This window comes from Phyllostomus hastatus, unplaced genomic scaffold (genome assembly GCF_019186645.2).
Source record: "Phyllostomus hastatus isolate PE091 unplaced genomic scaffold, TTU_PhHast_1.1 phas_scaffold_317, whole genome shotgun sequence".
Classification (NCBI taxonomy): Eukaryota; Metazoa; Chordata; class Mammalia; order Chiroptera; family Phyllostomidae; genus Phyllostomus; species Phyllostomus hastatus.
Genome location: NW_025334023.1, coordinates 15,908,964 through 15,932,709, shown reverse-complemented (window position 1 = coordinate 15,932,709; position 23,746 = coordinate 15,908,964). Strand labels below are relative to the sequence as shown.

The 23,746-nt window shown below is 36.2% G+C and overlaps 1 protein-coding gene across 1 annotated transcript in view; it reads right to left on the bottom strand.

Moving 5' to 3' along the window:
• Window positions 1-23,746, bottom strand: part of TYR (tyrosinase) — a 78,368-nt gene that overhangs the window by 1,779 nt on the left and 52,843 nt on the right. Inside the window, exon 4 of the mRNA XM_045818136.1 lies at window positions 4,990-5,171. Within this exon, the coding sequence (XP_045674092.1) occupies window positions 4,990-5,171 (182 nt within the window). The remainder of the gene's footprint in view (window positions 1-4,989; window positions 5,172-23,746) is intronic.

The following is a 23,746-nucleotide window of genomic DNA, read 5'->3' as shown; positions in this document are numbered from 1 at the left end:
CTGATGCAGAAACTATGACCTTTCTTTATGATCCTTTTCCTTGGCTATAGTCAATACACTGGACCATTGACTTTAGAAGGGCCAATTGGAATTCACTGTGCTGTAATTGAGTGTCACGTGGCTCAGGAGCTGATGACAGCCTTCTCAACATGTGGAAGACAGGATCAAATCAATACACTCTGAAAAGTGGAGACAAGGGTCAGAGAATAACAAGATTCAGAGAATGAGAGAGACAGTGTTTAGGGTGCTTCATTCCCTGGTTCTTGCTGTCCCTCGGTATCAGCTGAATTTCTGCCTTTCCCACAGTTAGAATGCTCATCCTGCTTCTTGAACTTTATAAACCAATAAATTCCATTTTTATTTAATCTCATTCCTATGGAGTTTCTGCCATTTGCATTTCAAAAAGTCCTAATTATTTAAAAAATAATTATATGTTTACTACAGTAAAGATAGAGAAGTATAAAGATATTCAGAAAGTACAATTATCTTCAAATCTTATATATAATAAAAATGAGATCTACAAACCAAGAAGAAAAGGAATATTTGTTTAATAAATTATCTTAGAAAGAATGGGTAGCAACATGAAATAAAATTTAAAATGAGGGTCTCACTGTTAACCATAAACTCAGTAATGTTCAAAACAATTAAAGGAAGGATGTTGTTTTTTTAATCAGGAGAATTTGTTAAAAACAAATTTTATATTAAATCCTAGTATTCACTTAAAGAAGATAAAAGTGGAGCTTCTGTGGTTTACATGGGCTAGAGAGTCAAAACCCTGTTCATTTCTCTTGCTACCTTTTCTTTTTCCTTGGCACTGTTCTTTTGCCAAGGGTCACTAAGATCCTCTAAAAGACCTTAGAGCATATTAAGCATTATTTGAACAATACTGGAATTTAATCAGTTAGTGTTTCTTTTCATCAGGAAGGGACAATGACTTGCAAATTATAAACACCAGGTTAATTACTAAAAAGATTTATAACTTTGAGTTTATAGTAATTGAACTCTAAATGATGAAATAAAACAAAGCTAAAACAAAAGAAAAAATTTAAAATGTGAAACCTTTTAAAATCAAACATAACAGGTGTTATTTTTAATATATTTAAAATTATTTGAAAATGGAACTATAAATGCCTAGCTGATGTTGCTACTAGTCACTTTACTATATAGTACATTTAAAATGTCTAGTAAAATACATAGTACATACAGGTTACATAATAAATATGATTTCCTTTATTTGATTTAAAAATTTAACTAGAAATAAATAATAAATACTGTTAAGCCCCTACTGTGACTCGTTGAGTTTCCTCTCCCTTTACTCTCCAATGGTTTTGGTTGCCTTTCGGTAAAGAGTGCCTATTTGGACACTAGGGAAGGAACAGTGAGGTGGAACATATGTGTCCAAGACATGTGGGGACTAAAGACAATCCTCTCTTTTGTGGAGCAATAAAGACCTAGTCTGGGGTATAATGTTTGCCACTTACTAGCATTGTGATTAAAATTAGTCACTTTGCTTTTTGTTCTCAATTCACTTAACTATAAAATAGAATAGAAATAACTACTACATAGAACTGTGAAACTAGCAGAGATAATAATTTATATGCTGATGTCTCTTACATTAGTGTCTGCAGGCCAGACTCTCTTGTGAGTTTCTAGGCAATTCAACTGCCCCAGAGACATATCCACCCTGGTGTCTCATATCACTGCATTTTACTCTGTAACAAATACAACCATGAGATTCCCTCTGTGTCTAGCCTTGCTCCTAGTGTTACTATCTCAGTGGATTACAGCACCTTTCACTATTTTCATGACTCAGACAGCTTAAAGGCATCCATCCCTACTATCTCTTTCTACCTCACTAATATAAAAATTATTTTTCAAGTTCCATAAATTTCTTTTCAAAATAATATCAAAATCTTTAGGGCTTTCTTCCTCCTTTCCTGCCCCTACCACTACAATCCAAACTGACTTCATCTCTTCCCTGGACATGTATAATAGTGTTTTCACTGGCTTCCCTCAATATGCTTTGCAACTGCTAGAAAACTTTCTCCATGCTACAGGAACAGTAGTAATCTTTTGAAAACTTTGATTTGACTGTGGTCTATTTAAAATTTATTAAGACTTTCATTATTCTAACAATATGCCCAAAATCTATAGTCCTTTATCAAATAATGAGTCTTTCTCACATACTGATATCCTCTGAAATGTCACTTTATTGACCCCTAGAGATGGGTACATTTCTAAATGAGTCATTAGGTAAGTAGATGTTTAAGGTCTTTTTCTTCCATTACGATGTAAGCTATCCATAGTGCCTAATACAATGCCTTGTTCAAAGGCAGTTATTAAACATATGTATGTAGAAAGAATAAATAAATCAATAAAACCTCTTAGAAAAACCCAAGTGTGATAGAAGATTTGACATATATAAAAATACATATCTAAAAATGAGCTGGGTATTAAAAGTGGTGGCATTTTTTCTAGCAAGCCTTCATGATAAATATTACTTGCACTCAAACTAATTCATTGATTTTATTCCATACCAGATACCAGTTGGTACTTAGATGGGGGAAGCTTGCAAGATTTCAATTCTGACCTTGTAGGGTTCATAGGCAAGGTGGAGCAGAGAAAAATTTATCCATAGAAAAATAACCACATAACTCTAAGAAAGGAGTGATTAAACATGACCATGTAAATGTATAAAATGGTCTGATATCTGAGAGTTACAAATGCATAAATAGGATCAGAATTTAGCCAGCAAGAAGAGCATATTCAAAAGCATGAGTCAATGAAAGACTCCGGCATGTTCTGAAACGGAAGTCAGGAAATCCTAAGTAGTGAATCTTTGACAAACCTTCATCAATATGCTACTTTCATCATGTGCTGTGGGTGTTTACACAAGAAAGGGAAACATGTCACTTAAAACGACTCTTCTTTTTGACTCACAGGAAACCCTTCCCCTTACTACACTTTCAGTTTGCAAAATCCCCTGTTCTCAGGGATCTTAAATTTTCAAGAATTAATCTCACTAGCCATTTTAGTATTCCTCCCATTAGCTGTGATATTCAGATAAATCAAAATAGGTCAATCAAATTCATATTTATTCAACTAGTGGTCACCCAAAGGGCAGGAACATGTTCACAAAATGCAGATTCTCTTATTGGCCCTAAACTGTGGTTCTGCTATGGAACATACTAGATAGACTAGAACAAGTTGTTTATTGTCTTTAAGCCTCTGTTTCCTCATCTAACAGTACCTACTTCACGAGGTAGTTGTGAGGATTAAAGGAAACAATGCACACAGCCCACCTGGAAGAGCTCCTGGAACATAGAAAGGACTCACCATGTGTTAGCTGTTGTGAAGTGACTAAATTGAGCTCTTGGGTGTAATTTTCCTTTGCACATACTACACAAATAGAAGAATTTAGTATTCAATAAATACAATGTACACTTTCCTCCTCTATTTTTCCTGTTATCCTTCTTTTAGTTTAGGAGAGACCCTGCCCTTTTATATCTGCTACTTGCCTGCTCATCCTTCAAGGCCTTGTCGTGTCTTTCTAGGTGGAATTATTCAGAAACCACTGTTTTCTTCTCTGTGAAGAGTTTAGAACTCTTTTACTATACTTAATGTTTCATGCTATCTTGCACAAGTGTCTGATTTTCACACTGAATTTGGAGCTCTTTTGATGTCTGGAACTGTGTTAGTCATTATGTCACTAAAATCTAGCACAAAAGGTAAGAAATTGATAAAAGTCATTCATTTGTTCATTTTACTGATCTGGTTATGTTTTCACAAATTATCAATGACTATAATGAAACATCAGTGCTTGTTGAAAGCCTCTTACCCACAAGCCATATGTTGTCTTTTAGCTTTTTATTGTTGACCTTCTTTACGTTAGAGTGGAAGCATCATGCAGTGTGAAGAGGACCTGCTGGTGTTGAAATTGACTCCTCCACATATTGGTATTTGATTGTGAAAGTCACTTAAATTCTCTTAATATCAGTATCCCCACCTCTTTCTAGGGATAACAATACTCATCTAATATGTGGTTGGTTAAAGAGGCATGTGCGGAATCTACACATAGCAAGCTCTCGAGTAAGGGAAGACATTAGTATTTCTTCATCATCAAGAAGCTGCTGATAGAGTTCTACTTAGAAAGACTATTCAAAACCCAGACCTAATTACCATTCTAGAATTTTATATCACTACCTTAATCATAGACAGAGCAATTATCATTATAATAGTTATCATTATTTGGGCTTAAACAGAAAATGTCCACGATATTTCCTGGTAATCAGGCAGGAAGTTCCCAGAGATGATTTTAAAACTGCTAAATGCACTAGGCTCTTGAATATATCACGTTCATTTAATTACCATAGTATCTCTTTGAGATATTCTGATCCCAATATTTCAGGTTAAGAAACTGAGATTCAAGGAATTGAAGTAAAATTTCCCAACATCACAAAACAATCATATCTCATTGAGATAGTCATATCTCAAACTCATTTTTTTCCTGATTTTAATTCTAGTCTTATTCCATGGCTTTCATGTACAAAATATATATTAAGCAGCATGGGTATAAATTTAAAGATCCTTGCAACTTGGTTCATGTAATAATATATTGGTGATAAAGACTCTGATGCACTTTCCTGATTTAAAGAATTTGGTGATAACATTGTAAAAACATGTTTTTAAAAAAAATCCTCACCTGAGGATATGTTGATTGATTTTAGAGAGGAAGGGGGAGGGAGGCGGTGGGGGGAGAGAGAGAGAGAAAGAGAATGTGAGAGAGAGACATTGATTGGTTACCTCCCATATGTACTGCAACCCAGGTATGTGCCCTGACCAGGGATCAAACCCACATTTTGGTGTACGGATCAATGCTCAAACCAGCTTAGCTACCCTGCCAAGGCAAAACATAACGTTTTGTATTCTCTCTAAAGAAATTGGTCATACTTTATTCAGCAATTTGTATGAAAAAAAATTGAACTTTACCTGAATCTTGTAGGTAGCTATAGTCATAGCCCAGGTCTCTCGATGAAATAAAGAAATCACCATTTCTATAGGGAGGTATAAAAGGAACCATGTAGGATTCCCGGTTATGTCCAATGGGTGCATTGGCTTCAGGATAAACTTCTTGAAGAGGACGGTGCCTTCGGAGCCATTGTTCAAAAATACTGCAGAGGAAAGGATTATTCAGATTCAGAAACACATTGTTTATAAAAGAAATATGTTGATTTCTTACAGTAAAATAACAAGACATATCTTAAATTCCTAAGATATGGAAAGATGCCAGATATGTTTTTCATTCTTCAAAAATATTTTGTAAAGCACCAGTTCATGCTGTCAGGCCCTGATAAAACTCATTCATTTGAAAGAAATATTAGAGGATAGCTTCAAAACAGGATTTTTTAAGTGATAAATGAAACTTACATGGCAAGTTTAGATCCTTCAGAATGCTGCAGCACAAGGGTTATTATTGGATAAGTGACAATTGAGTCATAATTATAAATTAAATACATTTCTTGTGTCAAAGAAAGTTAGCCCAAAGAAAAAATGTACAAAACTACATTGGAATTACTAATGGAATTTGGTCATGTTTTTGGTCATGGTGGGGACTTTAATTATTTCAGCCTTCTTGTTACGTTTGGTGAAGTGTATACATACTGAATCTTGGAGGGACGAAGAGCTTATCTCCCATGGGAAGGTAAAAATACTCACTTGGTTTCCCAAGTTCTGAAGCTAGAGTATGACCATATGATTCATACTCCGCTAATCAGACATACCCATCCAAGACTTTGAAAGAGGACATAGTGACACAAAAAAAGGGGACAATTGAAAACCAGTCTAGTAGTGAGCAATGGCAGTTGCTATAACAACATTCAGTTTTTAGGGGCAGCAAGACCAGAGGTACCAGGAAAAGTATTTACTGTCCAAGATTATCCTGTGTTCTATAGCACCATTTTGGCAGGTGACTTGGCTGATGTCCTCTTCCCTTGTTCCCACCTATTTCTGAACCTGCTTCTCCATGACTTCCTGACCTATCCAATATCCTATCAGCAAATTATTTTCCTGTTTAAATCAGCCAGTATTATTTTCTGTTGCATTCAATTAAAACCTCTGACTGGAACAATAGACAAAATACTAAGTGCTCAAAAAGGTCCAGTAAGAATGAAGTAGAAACTGAAGCTATAGCAGAATTTATAGAGGGCCATTAATCGTGTGACAGAGAGAATGACTTTGTATGTCAAGTTGTATAACATGGAGGAAGAACACTAGAGCTGCAGTCGGAGCATCCCCCTGAGGCCTAGCTCTGTGGATTAAGAGCTGTATGAGTGTAAGCAATCACTGAAACTCTTAGAGACTTAACCTTTTCATCCTTAAAAGGAAAGTAATAGTTGTTCTATCTGTTTTCAAGGAGATTGTTTAATGCAATAGTTTTCATGAAACTGAAAAATAAGTAAGCTATTTTTACTTAGTTTAAAATTTAAACTAGGAGGTAAAAGGTTAGTGCATGGTCAAGAAGGTGGAGTCTTTAAAAAAGGTGATAATGTTTCAAACAAACAATTTTTTAAAAAGACACGTTGAACATTTTGAAGGACAATAAAGAGGAGAACGAGGAAGCCAGACAGCAGGAGTGACGATCATTTTCTGTGATGGAAAATAATTCTGTTTGCTTAGGGAATCTAGACTTCAAATACTAACTCTGGTCAAAGTTGAGTTTTAATTGTGAATGAACTGAGATATTAGCAGGTCACAGATAAACACTGAAAATACCAACCACTCTCTAAATCGCTGAATTATTAACTATGTTTACTGAGTAACTCCTATATGTCAAGTTTTAGAGAAACAGGAAACTGGAAAAACCTGAGTTCTTTTGGTTGTGACAAGGGAAAGTTTGAAATTTCTTAACCTGTTTTATTTTCCTTTACTTCATTTGCAAAATGGGAATAATATTTATGTCATGAAAGAATTGTGAGGATTAATTAAAATAACCTAAGATATACAACTAAGCGCTTGACAAATGGTAAGCAGAAACTATCATCCCTGCCCCCCTTCTTTCTCCTCTTTATTATTAACATTATACTGGGAGAACTTCCCAGTTGGTGAGAAATATGAGACGTGCTATAACAGAAATGTTGAAGCCATGTATATTTGAGCTGGATGTTTAAGAATGGTTATTATTTTGATAGGCCGAAATGAAAAGGGAGAGGATTCAAGAAGATTGGTTGTTCTGTGTGTGCCTCCATTATCTCAAGCAGTTAAAAATGGGCTTAACAAATAAACCCTAAATTCTATTCAAGTCCTATAACTTATGAATTAGTGTTTTTTTTTCTTATTGATTTTTAGAGTGTGAGGAAGGGAGGGAGAGAGAGAAACAATTTGTTGTTCCACTTATTTATGCACTCATTAGTTGACTCTTGTATGTGCCCTGATTGAGGAATGAACCCACAAGTGTGGTATATGTGGATGATTCTCTAACCAACTGAGCTACCCAGCCAGGGCTGTTCTTTTTGTTTTAACTTCTACAGTATTCTGTTCACAAGAATTACTTATTCATTATACAAGTTAGGACAAAAGTAGGTTTATAGTTGTGAGTGTGAACAAACACAGAGTTTATTCTTACATTATTATTTATTAATTATTGTATTATTTTCATACAAACAACTGTAAACCTACTTTTGCCTCTCCCTGTATACAGGTCAGAAAATATTGTATAAATAATAAAAAAAAATCACATGTAATTGCTCCATATTTTTGTTATATCTAGCTTTAAAAATATGTGTAACACTACATATTTTAACAAAAATAATTATATTACAGATAATATTTTATAAGGCATTTTATTTGTACCAAACACTGTTTAAACAATGTTTGCAAGTTTTCAACTGATAAATCTGTTTTTTAATGGGAAGAAGTCTCTTTGATAATTAATCTTTCCCCCACCCCTGATGAACTGACTGATTTAGGAACAGTCCAATATACCATGAGCTACTCGACAAGGGCTTGAGGCAAAAACTGTGCCTTTTGTAAATTGAGAAAAATTACTAATATAAGTTCAATTTATAAATAATCTTGTTTCTTCCAAGAAATAAAAATTCTCTACCTAGATAAGACAAGGACATCAATTCTTAGCACCAAAAAATTTAATGAATGAAACCATTAATGTGATCACTCACTTTATCAACCTTTTAAAATGAAGGTATTAATCTTGATTAAATTCTTCATTGGTGGTTCTCACCATCAGTTAATTTCATCAAACCATGTCTAGAACAGCTCACATTGGAATACTAATGTTTAACTTAGATAATCACACTGACATTTGAGGGAAAATATTCTCTTACAAAAGATTCATTTAAACTTTTTCTAGATAGTTTCCTAGAAGTCTGAGCAACAATGAAATGTACAAAAAGAAATTAGGAAAAGGTCAAGACAATGACAGAGGGAAACAAGAAAGGTTGTATTTTATACATAAAAGTAACACGGGTTTTACATTTGACATTTAAAGACCCTGGTCATTCTTGTCCTTACAATGAGAAACAAACTAGATAAATGGAAAAATCAATGACTTTTCTTGGACCCATGTGAGAACGAAGCTCACAGGGGAAACTGCTTCCCCCAAAAACTGCAGACAAGTGCATTCAGAGAACACAAATGAGTTTTGGTTACCAGGAGAAGTGCTGGACCCATAACCCGGTAGGAATACTTAAAACATGTTGATGAACAAAGATACTAGGGAAATTTGAAGCCTTTGGCACATATAGGCTACAAAAACCATTACACATTATTGTTAGCAGATTAATGTAAATTCTTACATTAATGGCCCATCTACCTCAATACCTATCACCCAATAAAACATGTCTGACTTTCAATAAAAAATTACTAGGTATTCCAAAAGGCAAGAACAGGTGGGTAATGCAAGCAGACATAAGGAAACCTTAAGGAAAAAAATAAAAGAAAATGCTAGAAATAAAAAACTGTAATAAAAATGAAAAAGCCTGTAACAGACTCTGTAGACTCAACACAGATGAGAAAAGAATCAGTGAGCTTGAAGATAGAAACTTTCAAAACTGAAATGTGAAGACAAAAAAAGAATGAAAAAATCAACAACTCTGGGACAATATCAAAGGGGCAAAATGCATGTAATTAGAATAACAGAAGCAGAAAGAGTAAGGAGAACAGAAGAAATATTCTTCAATGAAAAAAACCAGAGGTGCCAACCACAATAGTTCCCAATGATCAAAAGTGGAACAATTTGAACCACAGAGTAAATAAGGTTGGATTAGATTATAACCCAAAGTAAAAAAATAAATATAGATGAGTCCATACTAATATACATGCATGCATGCATGCATGCATACATACATACATAGGCATCCTATAAGACATCTGAGCAGTACTCCTCAAAACTGTCAAGGGCATCACACAAGGAAAGTCTGAAAACTGATCCAGCCCAGAGGAGTCTAAGGGACATGATAATCAAATCTACTGTGGTATAGTGAATGGAATCCTGAAACAGAAAAAGATATTAGGTAACTCCTAAATAATCCTAATAAAGTATAGATCTTGGTTAATAACAATGTATCAGAATTGTTTCATTAATTATGATGAATGTTCAATACTAACATAAGATGTTAATATTAGGGGAAACTGGGTATGGAATACATGGGAACTCTGTTCTATCTTTGAAAAATTTTTATACATGGACAACTATTCTAAAATAAAAATTTATTTATTTTTTATTTTTTTTTAAATAAATAAAATCTTTTATTTATTTATTTATTTTTAGAGAGGGAAGGGAGGGAAATAGAGAGAGAGAGAAACATCAATGTGCAGTTGCTGGGGGTTATGGCCTGCAACCCAAGCATGTACCCTGGCTGGGAATCGAACCTGGGACACTTTGGTTCCCAGCCCGCGCTCAATCCACTGAGCTACGCCAGCCAGGGCAAAATTTATTTTTAAAAATCTACCAATAGGGAAGCCTTCATGTAGTTAGATATTCAGTATATTCACCACCACCACCATCACAAAAATGTAACATTCACATATACTATAGAATACTTTAACTCATGTATTCATTTATTTCACAAGTAAATATGTATATTCTGAGCATCTTTAATAAACTGACTCTGTGCAAGGTATTGGTGGAGTTTGCTGTCCTTGTGGTACTCAGAGTCTAGTGGTGGAGATAGATAGTAACCAGAGATTTCAGACACATATTCATAATTACAGACTAGTAAATACCTTGAAAGAAAGCAACACGATAACAACATTTGATTGGGAGAACTCATTTAGCCTCCAGCCTCTGGGAAAGTCTTTGATGGTGTATTAAGCCCAGAATTGAAGAATGAATATTTAGAGAAATGGTAGTGGTGTTCCTGAAGACTAGAATATAATTGGCAAAGGGATTTTGAGGAGAGGTACAAAACAATTTCAAGGAACTGAAAAATGACTGGTATGCCTACCCATGGACAGTAAGGAGAGACTAGTTCAAGATAAGGCTAGTTAAGATAAGAGGTAAATGGGACCCAAATCATAAAGGGTAGAGGAGGCCATTTGAGAAATATTTGTAGTTTTTTCCAAAGAACAATAGGAAACTACTGCTTGCATCCGGGGTGATGGGTATTAACATGAACAAATCATCATTTTTAAATGATTACACAGATTGCATTTTGGAGAAGGAGCTGATGGATAGATAGTAAGAGCTGATGTGTGGGGATTAGGCAATGAGGAAATCAATGAGAAAACTATATTTAGGTGAAAAGCAGTGGCTATCCAAGCAGTACAACTAACTGAAGGATGAGATGTCACAGAAGACTCCATGTTTCCTGGTGTATGCTGTGGAACAAGATATTTTTATTTCCAAAGATATAGATCACTGGAGGAAAAGTGTAGCATGAGGAAGGGATGTTAATATCTGAGTTTTGATGTGCTGTGCTTGACGATGCCTCTGAGACATTCCAGTGGGGATATCAGGTGGATATTTGGGTCTGAATTTCAGAGCAAGATTTACTCTAGAGATATAAATTGAGACACTATCAGCGTATAGGAAATAAGTGAAGCTATGGGTGTAGGGAGACAATAAAAACACAAGAGAATCTGGGGCTCTTTTTTCTCAGATGTCATCTTTCTGAAAAGGCAGGACAGATGAAGTGACAATTGCATTGTCTTTGAAAACCACAGCTTGAGATGCCAGCCATCCATTAAAAATTCTAGTCACTCAAAATGTATTGCATGGTTTCCCATCTTTTCACTTTTTTGCTTTAGTTTTCTCTTCCATGTAGCCTTACTTTGGAAACATTTACCCACTTAAAGAAACCTTAATTATTAAAAAGACAATAAATATCTTCATTTAAACTCAGAGAAATACCTCTAAGCCTCTAAACTTAGAGAAACTACTCATGTAAAATGGGGATGGAATTATCTACTTTAACATAGTTAGGAGAACAAAAATGAAATAAAGCATTAAGTAGAATAATAACATTTAAGGATAAGATGAAAAAATGTTCATAAAGTACATGGCCTAGTTCCTAAAAAGTAATAGTTTATGTTTCCTTTCCTTCCAAACCCCTCATTTTACAGACTAAATATTTCTAATCTAAATAACACAGCTAGTTAGTAGCACAACCAAGATTGGAATTGAGTGATCTGTGGCTGATTATAGTAAATGCCCTTGTCCTCTGTGTGCTTACATAGGGTGATGGAGGGTCCTGAAGCTGTGAGAATGCATGTGCTTCTACTAGAGATTATCTCTCTCTAAGAAAACTTGGAAGGGGCTCTGCTTGACTTTCACCTTGAAATGTAAGCTGTTCAATAGACACCTGAATTAATTATACAGTATTTACCCTAACTGTTCCTTTGTTCTAAAGACTCGCAGGTCTCACATACTCAAGGAATAGAAATGAATATGGTACAAAAAAGATCAGGAAAGGATAGCATAGCAAATACAACAAAAGAGATAGAGCAGAATCATAAAAAAGACAGAAAAAGAGGAAGAGAGAGAGTAGATAGTATCTGAGTGTGTAGGGAATGGGTGATGTATTACTCAGCATTTTCCAGAAAAACAGAACCAACAGAATGGGTATGTGTGTGTGTGTGTGTGTGTGTGTGTGTGTGCACAAAAGGGAAGAATGGGCACACACACACACACACACACACACAGAAACAGAATAGTGTTTGACCACATGGCTGGGTACCATGGCCTAGACAAGTTGACATTGTATTTACCAACACAGGTATTGTCCAGTAAAGCATCCCATCTTAGATGACACTTGAACCTTAGTCTTGAAAACTGAATAGCAGAAGTCTGGGTAAAGTAACGAAGGGGAAAAGGCAGTTTAGTAAGAGTAAGGCACAAGCATGAAGAAGTCTGCTTTTGGGGCCTTGCAAGTAGTTCTGAAGGGCTACAGGGAAGGATATATGTCATGCATGTGGCAAAACCAAGGTAACACAGGGCCTTTCTACACATTATGAAAAGTAAAAACTCTGATTATTAGTCTGACATCTATGAAGAGCCATTGGAAGATTTTAAGCAATGGGTGAAATAACCATGTTTAATTAATGTGTAATTAAGTGAACCAACAGCTGAATTTGGGGGCCCAAAGAGTAACCAGATAATAGATCGTGACCTACTTCACTGAAACTACTGGAAAAATTTAGTCTCCCTTTGGGTTGGAAATAACAATGTCCCAGTAGGTCTTTTAGTTCATGCTTCTAGCTAATGATAGAACTCATTTAAGAAGTATTTGGAAGTTTTTAATGAAAAACAACTTTTAAAAGAAACAGACACGTTCAGGGCATAGATTGTCGAGGCCGAGTAGCTGCAAATGAAAAGCCTATTATACAGCTAAGAATTCAACTGCTCCCAACCTCAACTGAGTATAATTTCAAATATATAATCTAAAACTTTTTAGCTTAGTTATGGAAAGGGTAAATTAGTCCTTGGGGGATGGGTAAGGGAGTAAAAACCAGATTAAAATCATTTAAGCTAATGATGAAACCTGAGAGAAGTTAGTGTAACAACTAAAATATCAGTGATAATGAACCAAAAAGAACCAAAGAATTAGAAGTCTAAGAATGAAAAGGCCATTTCAGAGGGTTTTTTTCCTTTTCCCATAAACACTTATGGGAGTCATTAAGTGGCAAGACACCCTGCTATGAACTGTTTTGAGAGTGGATTAAAAGCATGCCATAGTGCTCCCCAAGTGATTATAATGTGCACCCTTGATTGGGAGCCACTGTGTTAGGCAGAAATTGCACTCAAATCAAATGAGCCAGGCTGAACTCACAAGGCCATAGCTATTCAAAATGAATCTGTGAAAGATTCATCCCTAAAGGGCCATCCCTCCCAGATGAAGTTGAATGTAAGCAGGGAACAGACTATTCATTTAACTCTCAATAGGTATTACTGATTGACATTTAAGTTCTCAGTGCTCTTACCTGTGATGTGGTAATAATAAAGCTTACTTTCCCCCTTCACTAAATTGTCCCTTTATTTATTCCTTATATATTCTGTCTTATATTCACTACATATTGTGCTCCCAGAATGGATAAGAATAGATCCCTGTCCTTATGGATCTCACTTTATGATGTGGTGAAGAGACACATAAATTTCAAAATGATGTAATGATGCTGTTGGAGGCAGGTGTATAAATCCTGTGGGATTACAGCAGAATCAGAGTCCAGGAAATCTTCACAGCTGGGATGTGTTTAAACTGGTAAGTAGATAGATTATGGGAAAGGCATTACATTTGAAACACAAACAGACCCACAGGCAGCCTGGTCACTGATGCAATTGAAACATGAAAGCAGTTTGGTGGGCCAGACAGAATATAGGGTAGTGCAGGATCAACAGGAAACAAGGCCGGAAAAGTGAGAAAGGACAGATTGTGAAAGACCTTCTGTATACCAACTGGGGGAGATAGTTTGGACTTGATCTTGAGAGCTAATTTACCATCTAAGTACTTTAGATAAAGAGTGACCATAATTTGATTTGAATTTCAGGAATATAATTATAGTGGATATGTATATTATATTATATATTACATTAAATAATAAATCAACATGTATTCCATCTATGAAAGATCTACATTGAATAATAATAGATCAATATGTATTACTTCTGTCTATTGGAGATCACAATGTATCAGTGGACCAATTGTAAATAAGGTAACTTCTATATAAGCAGACAACTAGTATTTTCTTAAGAAGGCTATGCTGCCCCCTTCCTTCTAAAATTTCTCTTCATTTAACTCAGACTTTTTCATTAGTTTCTATTTTTCATTAGAATAGTGCTTCTGAGTCTCATAAAATAATTTTTAAAAAGCTAGTCAATTCAGTAGCAGTTCCATTTAGCAGGTAGTCATGTCTCCAGTACTCTGCTGGGGATTTGGGCAGTCAGCTCCAGGGATGCAGCAGGGGGTGCCAGTGGCAGTAGTGAGAGCTAGCATGGCAACCACATATGAGGTCCTGGTGTAAGTACTTCTCATACAGGAACTCATCTCATCAAAATGATCCTGTGACATACATTTTATCCCTGTTATCCTTATTTTACAGATAGGAAAATGAAAGAAAAAGAGGATAAGAAATGTCCCCAAGGTTACACAGCTAAGAAGTGGCAAGTAGCAGAATTAGCATCCAAAACCAACAGTTTAATTGCAATACATGCTCTTAGCATCAGTGAAGTGTCACCTCACAACAGTAGTCACATTAAAACACATGGGAAAAAAAACAAAAAAAAAACAAAGAGTTGGAATTCAAATAACCTTTCTTCATTTTTTAGTTAATAAACAGAGCAGCAGGAATCCACACAGGTTTGTTGTACTTGACACTTGCCATGACACCAGTGTTTTCAATTGTGTGTTTTGTAGACACATTCACACACACACACAAACACACACACAGAGTAAACATGTATGATTTGCATATTTTCTCATCAAATCAGGAAAATGAAAGGAACACTGTGAAAGAGCTTCCAGTGGAAAAACCTATGGCATTTTGTATTAGAAATGAAAGCTTAATCTGTTCGCTGCTACATCTGTAAAACCTACAACAGTTCCCGCACACAGTTGGTACTCAAATGAATAATCCACCCAGAGGGTTCCTATAACTTGTTCCCTGGGAATAAGAACATATTGTGTATTTCTTTAAAACATACTCAGAAAATACTTCTAGAATATCTATCCATATAGGCAAGATGGACAGAGTATATGGTACAGTGGGAGATAAAATGTTTCAAAAGGGAGAGTTCTTTCCTTAATCAGCTTTACAGAGAAAAGTCACTTATTCCATTTACATATTTGGAACATGTACATAAATACAGGTCCAAGGCCTTATATCTTTTGCTTTAGCCAAGGTCCAAGGACTGTATCTGATGTGGAAAAATGTCTTTAGGTCCTACAAAGTAAAAGTTATTATCATTCATGGTAATAATAGTAATATAAGTTCAAGGTGGGCATAATTAGTAAAGACACCACTTCACTGACTGATTGTTTCTGGGGTGAGCACCAGACACATTCCATGGTTCCCAACATCCTCTCTGAATTTATGCTTTAGGTACCATATCCCTAGGCCCTGAGCATCAACTTTCACTGTTAACAGCCTTACTGCTTCCTCCCAGTTGGGATAGATTTCCCCCACCTCTGAGGATTATAATAGAGACTTCAGCATATGTCTTATGCCTATACAGATGGAGAATGCCTTTGTTCAGAATTATAATGCTCCTGCAAACAAAAGGATATCAGCACTATTTTGGGATATGGCCCTTCAGACACACACTCTATTACTTTCAGCCTCACAAGGAATGGGTATGATTTGATGGGAATTCAGAGATCACAACCTAGGGGTCCTTGAATTCACAACATCACAAAAGCTATAATTCCATTCATTAATGTTCTCCAAATCTCAACTGGAATTAGAATATTTTTTATTTCCATTGTAGGCTCATTGAATATCTATTAATAAAAATCACTAAGAATCTCATTCCTTATCTTGAATCATTAATAATTTGCCAACTCATCAATACCTACACCTGGCCTGAATATCTTCTGGGTGTCATCTGTTCTCCAGAACATATAATGAGAAAAATGAATGGTTTAGTTTGGTGCATATGAATAAAAAAGGGAGTTTAAATAACTTTTCTTAGTCCATTTAGTTAAAAATGGAAAAATGTAGGCAGACAGGAATAAAAAAGCAAAAAATATATGGTAATCAGCCTAATGCATTTGAATTTATTCCATATATAATGAGAGTCACAGTTGCCATTTGAGAGGGTGATAAGGTTAAAAAATAGTTGTGCATGGAAAGATTTATATGGAAGTGTTGTTCAGGATGGCTTTTGTATCTGAGAGATTGGAGGCAAGGGACCAACACATTGAGGTAGCTAAGTACCTTGGACCTGTACTAAAAATATAAGAAAAATCAAAGATAACATCTGTAAACAAAACAAGAAAGCAAAGAAGGTCACAAATGTTTGAACACGAGGAATGCCATCTGGCAGAAGGAAAATTCAATGTGAACTCAAATGCTTCTTTTTAATGAACACCAAACATCCATGATGCCTAGGAATATGTGTATTTATGATGTATAATTAAAGAAATGCATGGAACACAAACATAAATAATTTATGGGGTAATAATATTACTATCATTGGAAATTTAGATGAGAAAAATATATAAAGTGTTCAAGGCTAGCCTAAAAACAAGGAAGAAAATGTAAAGCAGCTTTCAGAAAAACAAACCCAGCCGGAGTTGACAACCTGACATCTTGCAACAGATGACTCTGACTACTGGAAGAAAGAAGCCCAAGAAAAGACAGCTTTATGCCTGAAAAAGAGATTACTTTTATATGTTTTTCTTTAAAATAGTAATTATATCCCCACCTATCTACCTCTTATTTTTCTCTGTAGCCGAAATCTTCACCTACTATTTTTAAGTCTCTTTACTTTTCTATTCCTCTAACCTTCTCTTCCAGTTAGGAAAAATTGACGAATGGGTTTTTTACAAAGGTCAGTGATCAGAGTGACAACTAACCTGTAGTCAAAAATATAAATTGCCTCTTCAGGCAAAGGAGAACTTGATTATTCTGTTTGTACTGTATCTCCACTATGGGAATGGAGCCAACCAAAGGGAAAGAATCCCTGCCTTCTGTGCTAAGAAGTAATATGTAGAAAGGTCAGAAATTAGTGAAGCCCATAAAACAATGAATAACAGAATACAGAAGATGAAAGGAGCAAACATACTATCTCAGGAAGAGTTAAGAATATAAACTAAAGGATCTATGACAGTGAGAACTTTGGAATCTCTATAAATGTCCCAAGTTGTTATCACTTGTTTCATATTTTCCCCAAGGGATTATTAGTAAGATTCATGAAATGAAAAGCATGTCAAGGGAAAGAGAAACTATGGAGGTACTTTCCACTCCACTGTCAAGTGGCAGAGAAAGAGGAATTCTGAGTGATAGAATGAACATGGCAACCACACTTGTGAATTTTTCTTTGAGCCCAGCAAATAATAGTATGGTATCTGGCCATCCTTTGCATAAAAATAACACCTTACATTCTCCATCTGAAATCAGGGTCAGTGTTTGTTAATCCCCAAACTCAGAGTCCCCACACAGAATTCAGCCAATGTTTCTGAGTGGCTACTGTGACTTTTGTACATAAAGACCTCAGACATGTTGTTCTTGCACTCAAAAGCACCCATAGTCTGGAATGGAAGACAGGTATGTGAATATGCAATTTTAATGGGCACTGTGATAGAGATAAGTAAAAGGCAGTAAAAAGAAGGATGTGATCAGCTCTAACTGAAAGGAAGGAAAAATAAGTAATGTTTGAGCTGGAGCTGGAAAGGTTGCTAGAAGCTCGGCTGATGGATGAAGTGGAAGGGACAACTTGGTAGAGAATTTCAAGGAACAGATAACAGTTGGCACAACGGTCTTTTGAAGGAGGGCACATTCCTGATGATTCCAGCTGGGAAATCTGAGCTCTCCCTAGCTGGGGGATAGGTGAGTGTACTTTGCCTTGAATTTTCAGTGCCTTCACTTATGGTATCTGCTTTTCATTCTCTCCTCAAAAAACGTTCACTGCCCTTCATTTAGAGACCTATATCCAAATAGGAAGGAACTTCATAATTAATCATGTCATACCAAAATATTAGGGTCTGTCAGTTTGTGAGAGCATGAGAGAAACTTTGAAAAATATTTAACTTGCTATTCTCCATAGAAAGAATTCTCAAGGGAGGAATATCTGAGGAAATTTATATCTGAGGGAAAATAGACTCTATACAATAAAGAAAGTTATTATTTAGAACATGTCATAGTTATGAAGCCATTATCATACAGATCCAAATGCACCTTTCCATTATCAATAATAAGGTGGACAAGTTGATACATTCTGTTGACTTGGTTCAGCTTTTTTTTCAAGTTGCAACAGTTTTTCCCCGATAAACCCATGTAAAAAGTTAGTCATAGTGTCAGAGATAGAGGCTAGGCATGGGTTCAACAGTTTAGCTTTCCTTCTCACAAAGGCTGACCTAGCTACCATTATATGGAGTGCCAAATATGCTAATACCAGAGACCAACTATGAGGTTCTGACAAAACACTGTTTGGAGCAGGGAAGAATTCACTCACGCAGTACCTTGATTGTATTGGATTCCTATCATCAGAAAGCATATAGCAGTTGCATTCTCCAGAATAGACAAGTATCTGTATATAGATTTCCTACCTCTGTGGATAATGCTTCTGCCAACACCACCATGGGCCCACGGAATGTTTCTTTATTATCACATTATTCTGGTCAACTTTGCTTCTGACTGCAGGACTCATTCCATACCAAAAACATTGCAACGCTGCTATCGCCTATGGAATTCACTAGCTTTACCATGTAGTCTATTACCTAAAAGCAGTAATGTTCAACTGGTGTGCCACAGGGATTTTTAAAACATGCAATACCTGACTGTTTAGTCAGGGGCACTGACCTCTTTTCCCTGAGATTGTCAAATAAAAATATGACAACAGCCAACAAACAATAGCTGTCCAGTGTGAACACTCTGTCTTGAACCATAAATAAATAGGTCGCTTAGCAGAGGTGCATATAAGTGGTCACATCACATAATAAGGTTATGTCTGATGGTTTAATTCTTGGTACCCAAAATCCTTATATATAAGTATAGGCACCTGATTTTTTATAAAGGCACTTTGGAGCAAAAACTGTAAGTGATCACTATTACTACACTACTGCTATTACTATTAGTTTATCATTATTATTATTATTATTATTATATTATTATATTATTATTATAAATCAGTCAAAATTATACCTATTTTTGTCAGATTACAAAAGATATATTTTTGTGTGCCATGGAATTTTAATAATTAGTTCATGTGCCATGAGATGAAAAAGGCTGAAAATCTCTGCCTAAAAGCAACTGATCTAATAAAAGAGTGGCCTGGCCATTCAAGATTCAGCTAGGGTACCAGCTGGGAGAAAACACCCTAAAGAGATGAGGTTGTGTCTTACAAAGGCAATATGTGCTTTGTATTACCGACCTGTATTTCTCCCATGTGCATTCTCTACAGGTTCTAGAATAAAGGCAGAAATGGGTCTGGTTTCTTTCACAATTACATCTTATAAACCACTTACATAATTTTTCTCTGTCACTAAAATTTTAAATTGTCGGCTTTTTAGGTATTTTTTTCAAGTAGGAGTGCTTCTGCAAGGGCGCATAGCAATATTGCATTGCATTGGAAGTTTAACTGAAGGCTGAAGGACATTTAGTTGCTTAATGCCTCTGAGTGCATGTGTAAGAAAGAAGGATACTAAACTGGTGGGTGTGATCAATCCTGATTTTCAAGGCCTATTTGGGGCGTTGTTGCACAGTAGTATAGGGAAGTCTATATATAAGATTTAGGGTGTTCTCTGGGGGAGTTTTAGCATTTCTATGTTAAACAGTATGATTTAATGAAAGACTATGTATAGTAAACAAAGTAATGCAAAAGTATTTGGAATGCAGATACTCCAGGAATAAAACTTGCTGTCATTCATTAGGTAAAGATCCCTGGCTAGCAGAGATACTGGCTAAGGGCAAACATAACGTGTTAGAGCTAGTTGGAAAATTGTAAATAATGATTATAGCATTATAATCTGTTATGGAAATGAGGTCTGCAGCAGCCATGCCTATTTTCTTTCCTGTCTATTCTAAGCATAATTTTACATACTACCTAATTTGTGCCTGTGTATATATATCCACATACACTGATATGTTAACTTCTTTTTTCAGGTCTCCTTTCTTCTTGTTATTTCATAAAAATTATCAATAATGTTTAATTTTATAACTTAGTTATTAGTACAGAATATCCAATACAGGCTGTGGCAGAAGTTGAAAATAAATAGCAACATCTCTCGGGGAGGGATACTATGACTATTCATCAGAAATGAACATAATGGCTTATGGGGCTTTGGTTATCTCTTTTTGGTGATAGAATGTGAGAACTTTTGTGTGTAAAGGGAAAAAAAAGCATGTGTGGCATTGGTTTAGTATGAAATTTAACCATGCGTAGCAGAGTGTGTGTGTATTGATTCTAAATGGCCAAAGGGTGGACTCAGCTAGTAATTACCTAGTGTTTCTCAGTCCCCAAAATATCATACTGTACTTTACTTTGTGACACCGGGGCTGAGACTCTGTAAGTGATATATGTCTTTTGCTAGCGAGATCCCTCACACACACTGGCAATAGGCTGGAAGAACAAGGGACCTGTTGCCTCTTGTTTATTCCGGCACCTGCTTTTTGCCCTAAGAAAAGCAGTCAAGTTCAGCCTCTAGCTTTTTTTTTTATATCAGCACTTGCAGAATCAGCCTCATCATTCCCTTTAAAAAGTTTAACATGAGTTGGCCTATCATCACCCTCAGAGGTCTGAGATCTAGTTCTATAAAAAATTGCTGAATTCCTGAGATACAAATACCAGCTGACTAGAACCCCCTACCCAGAGATTTGAATTTTTGCTCCATGAATCCCCTCTTTTAAAAACAAAGTAGTGCTGTGAGATGCCAACAGTAACACAAGAAGTCTGAGTTCAGTTCTGTCAAGGCCTCCAAAACCACGTGAACCCCATGTCTCTAACCAGCCCCAGGGGTGGTACTGCATCTTCCGGTTCCTATCCCTGTTTCCTTTCAGTGTCCTTTTTCATGTTTTAATTCTCTCATCTATTTAACCTACTATTTGTATTAAAATCTGTTAAAAGAACTGGCATTCTTTCTATTTTCTCTCATCTAATCCTGACTGATAGAGAACACACACACGGATCCTTATTAGTTTTGATGATAAACTATAAAAAACAAAGTTCTTTTTGGCTAATTGGTCATGGGTTAATTTTTTTACCAAGTTAATAAAAATTTTACATATAAAATTAAGAAAAACCTAGCCAGTAATTATAGAATATACCTTGAAGATATAAGACATTATCAAAAATACTCAATGTGTATTTAGATTTCACACATTTTGCACATGAAAGCATATATTACATACTCAGATTGTTCCAAACATACCTATAAGTTTTCTAATAATAGAAGCATATATCTAGTTCTAAATTAAAATGAAAAATTACACATCTTACAAAATAGCCAAATTTATATTTCAAAAAATACAAATATTTAATGTGAAGGGAGTGTATAAATAAGTTGTGATACAGAAAATTCCCAATTATACCAAGAAATTTGGATGTGAAATTTAAATAAAGTGAATATTTATAAATGGGTAATAAATATCAAAGGCATATTTGCAAATGAATTAATTGGAATAAACTGAAAGAAAAATAAAATTTTAAAATAGAAAAACCGCACACCTGAAGTTCACTAGCAAAATGTTGGTTATTCAATATCCACACATGCAGACTTGGATCATTGGCTTTCTTACCCATGTTTCACCCTGATGATATAACAACCTATGAATGTTATTTTGAACCACATGTGGCAGTTGAAGATGCCAAAGATCAGAATACAAGTAAAATGTCACTATTCAGTAGTGTTTCCACTTTTCTTCTTTGTTCTGCCTCCACATGGGCCCACAAGCCTGCCTGAGAAGGGAAACACAGCTCTTCCACATGAATGCCATAGTAATAATAATGCGCCAGAAGAATTATTCTGGGTGGGAAATGGGACCACAGCAGTGCCTGAGCCTTTGTATATTTCTTTATTTCAGAGCTCTAATACTTATTCCTGAACTTTGATTCTTAAGTTAACACCCCTCCCAGTGAGCAGTTCCTCTAATAGCAGCTCTGTATCAATCTGAACATGCTTCATGTCTTAACTATAATTTGCTGCTCTCTCAGGATCCATTCCTCACCCCCTATTCTTTGCCCCAAGGTTTTTGTTTGATTACTTCCATCTTGACACTTACCAGAGACACTAGTATGCCTTCACTTTGTGACTGAGTAGAGAGGAGAATGTTGGGAACCGCCCTGACTGGTATCAGAGGCTGAAACCCCCGCCTAGGCTAAAGCTAAGGGAATGCCCTTGGAACCGTGAGCCAGCAAGGAGACAAAAGCTTATCTCCCTGGCAGGAATGCTGCTTCTGCTGCTTTATTCATGACTGAACCCCCAAAAAAGCTTGGTCGGTTAGCCAAAGACGGGTAAGATTCCCCACGGGGAGAACGACCTAAGACAGGCACGATCACTTTTGGGAGGCCCCCCAAAAGAAGGACTTGGGGGGGGGGCTGCAGCAAAAGGGGGGTGATGGACCCTCACTCCTCGGCTTTGACATAGCCTGAGTTCTCAGCGTCTGGAAGAAAATCTCCTTATCTCTTGGTTGCCTTAGTTCCCTTGCTCCACCTAAGCCTGAAACAATGACAGGGTGGTGCAGCTGGGTACTGAGAAGTGCGGATTCCCCGGGTGATCAGGTCTAAGAAAGAATATGTAAATTACTGTGAAACCTCCTTTGTTTAGAATGCTCTCAGTTGAATGAGAAGGGTCTTAGGAGGAAGTTAGTTTGTTCCTCAGTCTTACAGCTCTTTGACCCCCAACTCAATAGACCGGCAGAGTTCTTTATTTTCTATGGTTCCTTACTTCCCCCTAATGAGTACTATACTTTACCTGAAGTATTATGCAAAATGAGCCCAATAAAAGCAGGTATGGATGGTAAATCAGCGCGCTCCCCACTGGGGGGGTGGCCATTTCATCCCTACTTCCCCACAGAAACTAGTCTGTCTCTGTGCATGTGTTGTTTTCTCTCGCGTGTGTTTCGACGACCCATCCACAGCGTTCCGTGGTCACTGCTGGCCGGGACCCACGCGCAACAGGAGAAAATTAATACTTATCAGCAATCAGTTCTGCTTCTGCTTAAGAGGTAAAAATATTGCAAGAGAACATCATTCCCAATTTAACATTAAGAAAAATTTGCAACTTAAAAATCATATTTTTGCTTCATCAGAGAGCTAGAGTCACAGGGAAACCAGGCAAGCTGATTCTAATAGGTGGCAAGCCATGTTGAGGAGAGCCAGGATATGTGAACTGTTTTGACTTTGGCAGAATATGAGTTGAAAGAGTAAAAGTTATAAAATTGGATGAGGAAAACAAATTTTAACAAAATAATTAAGCTACATGTGGGCTATGAAACCGTTTAGAATTTCTGGGAATCCAAGACACAGAGAGAATTCTCAACCACTTACCAGCTCTTTTCCATCAGCCATTACCGAGTGCCCATGGGAAAGAATGGGAGGCAGAAGAGAAGACATGTTGGGCCTGCCCAGGTCTGAAGGTGA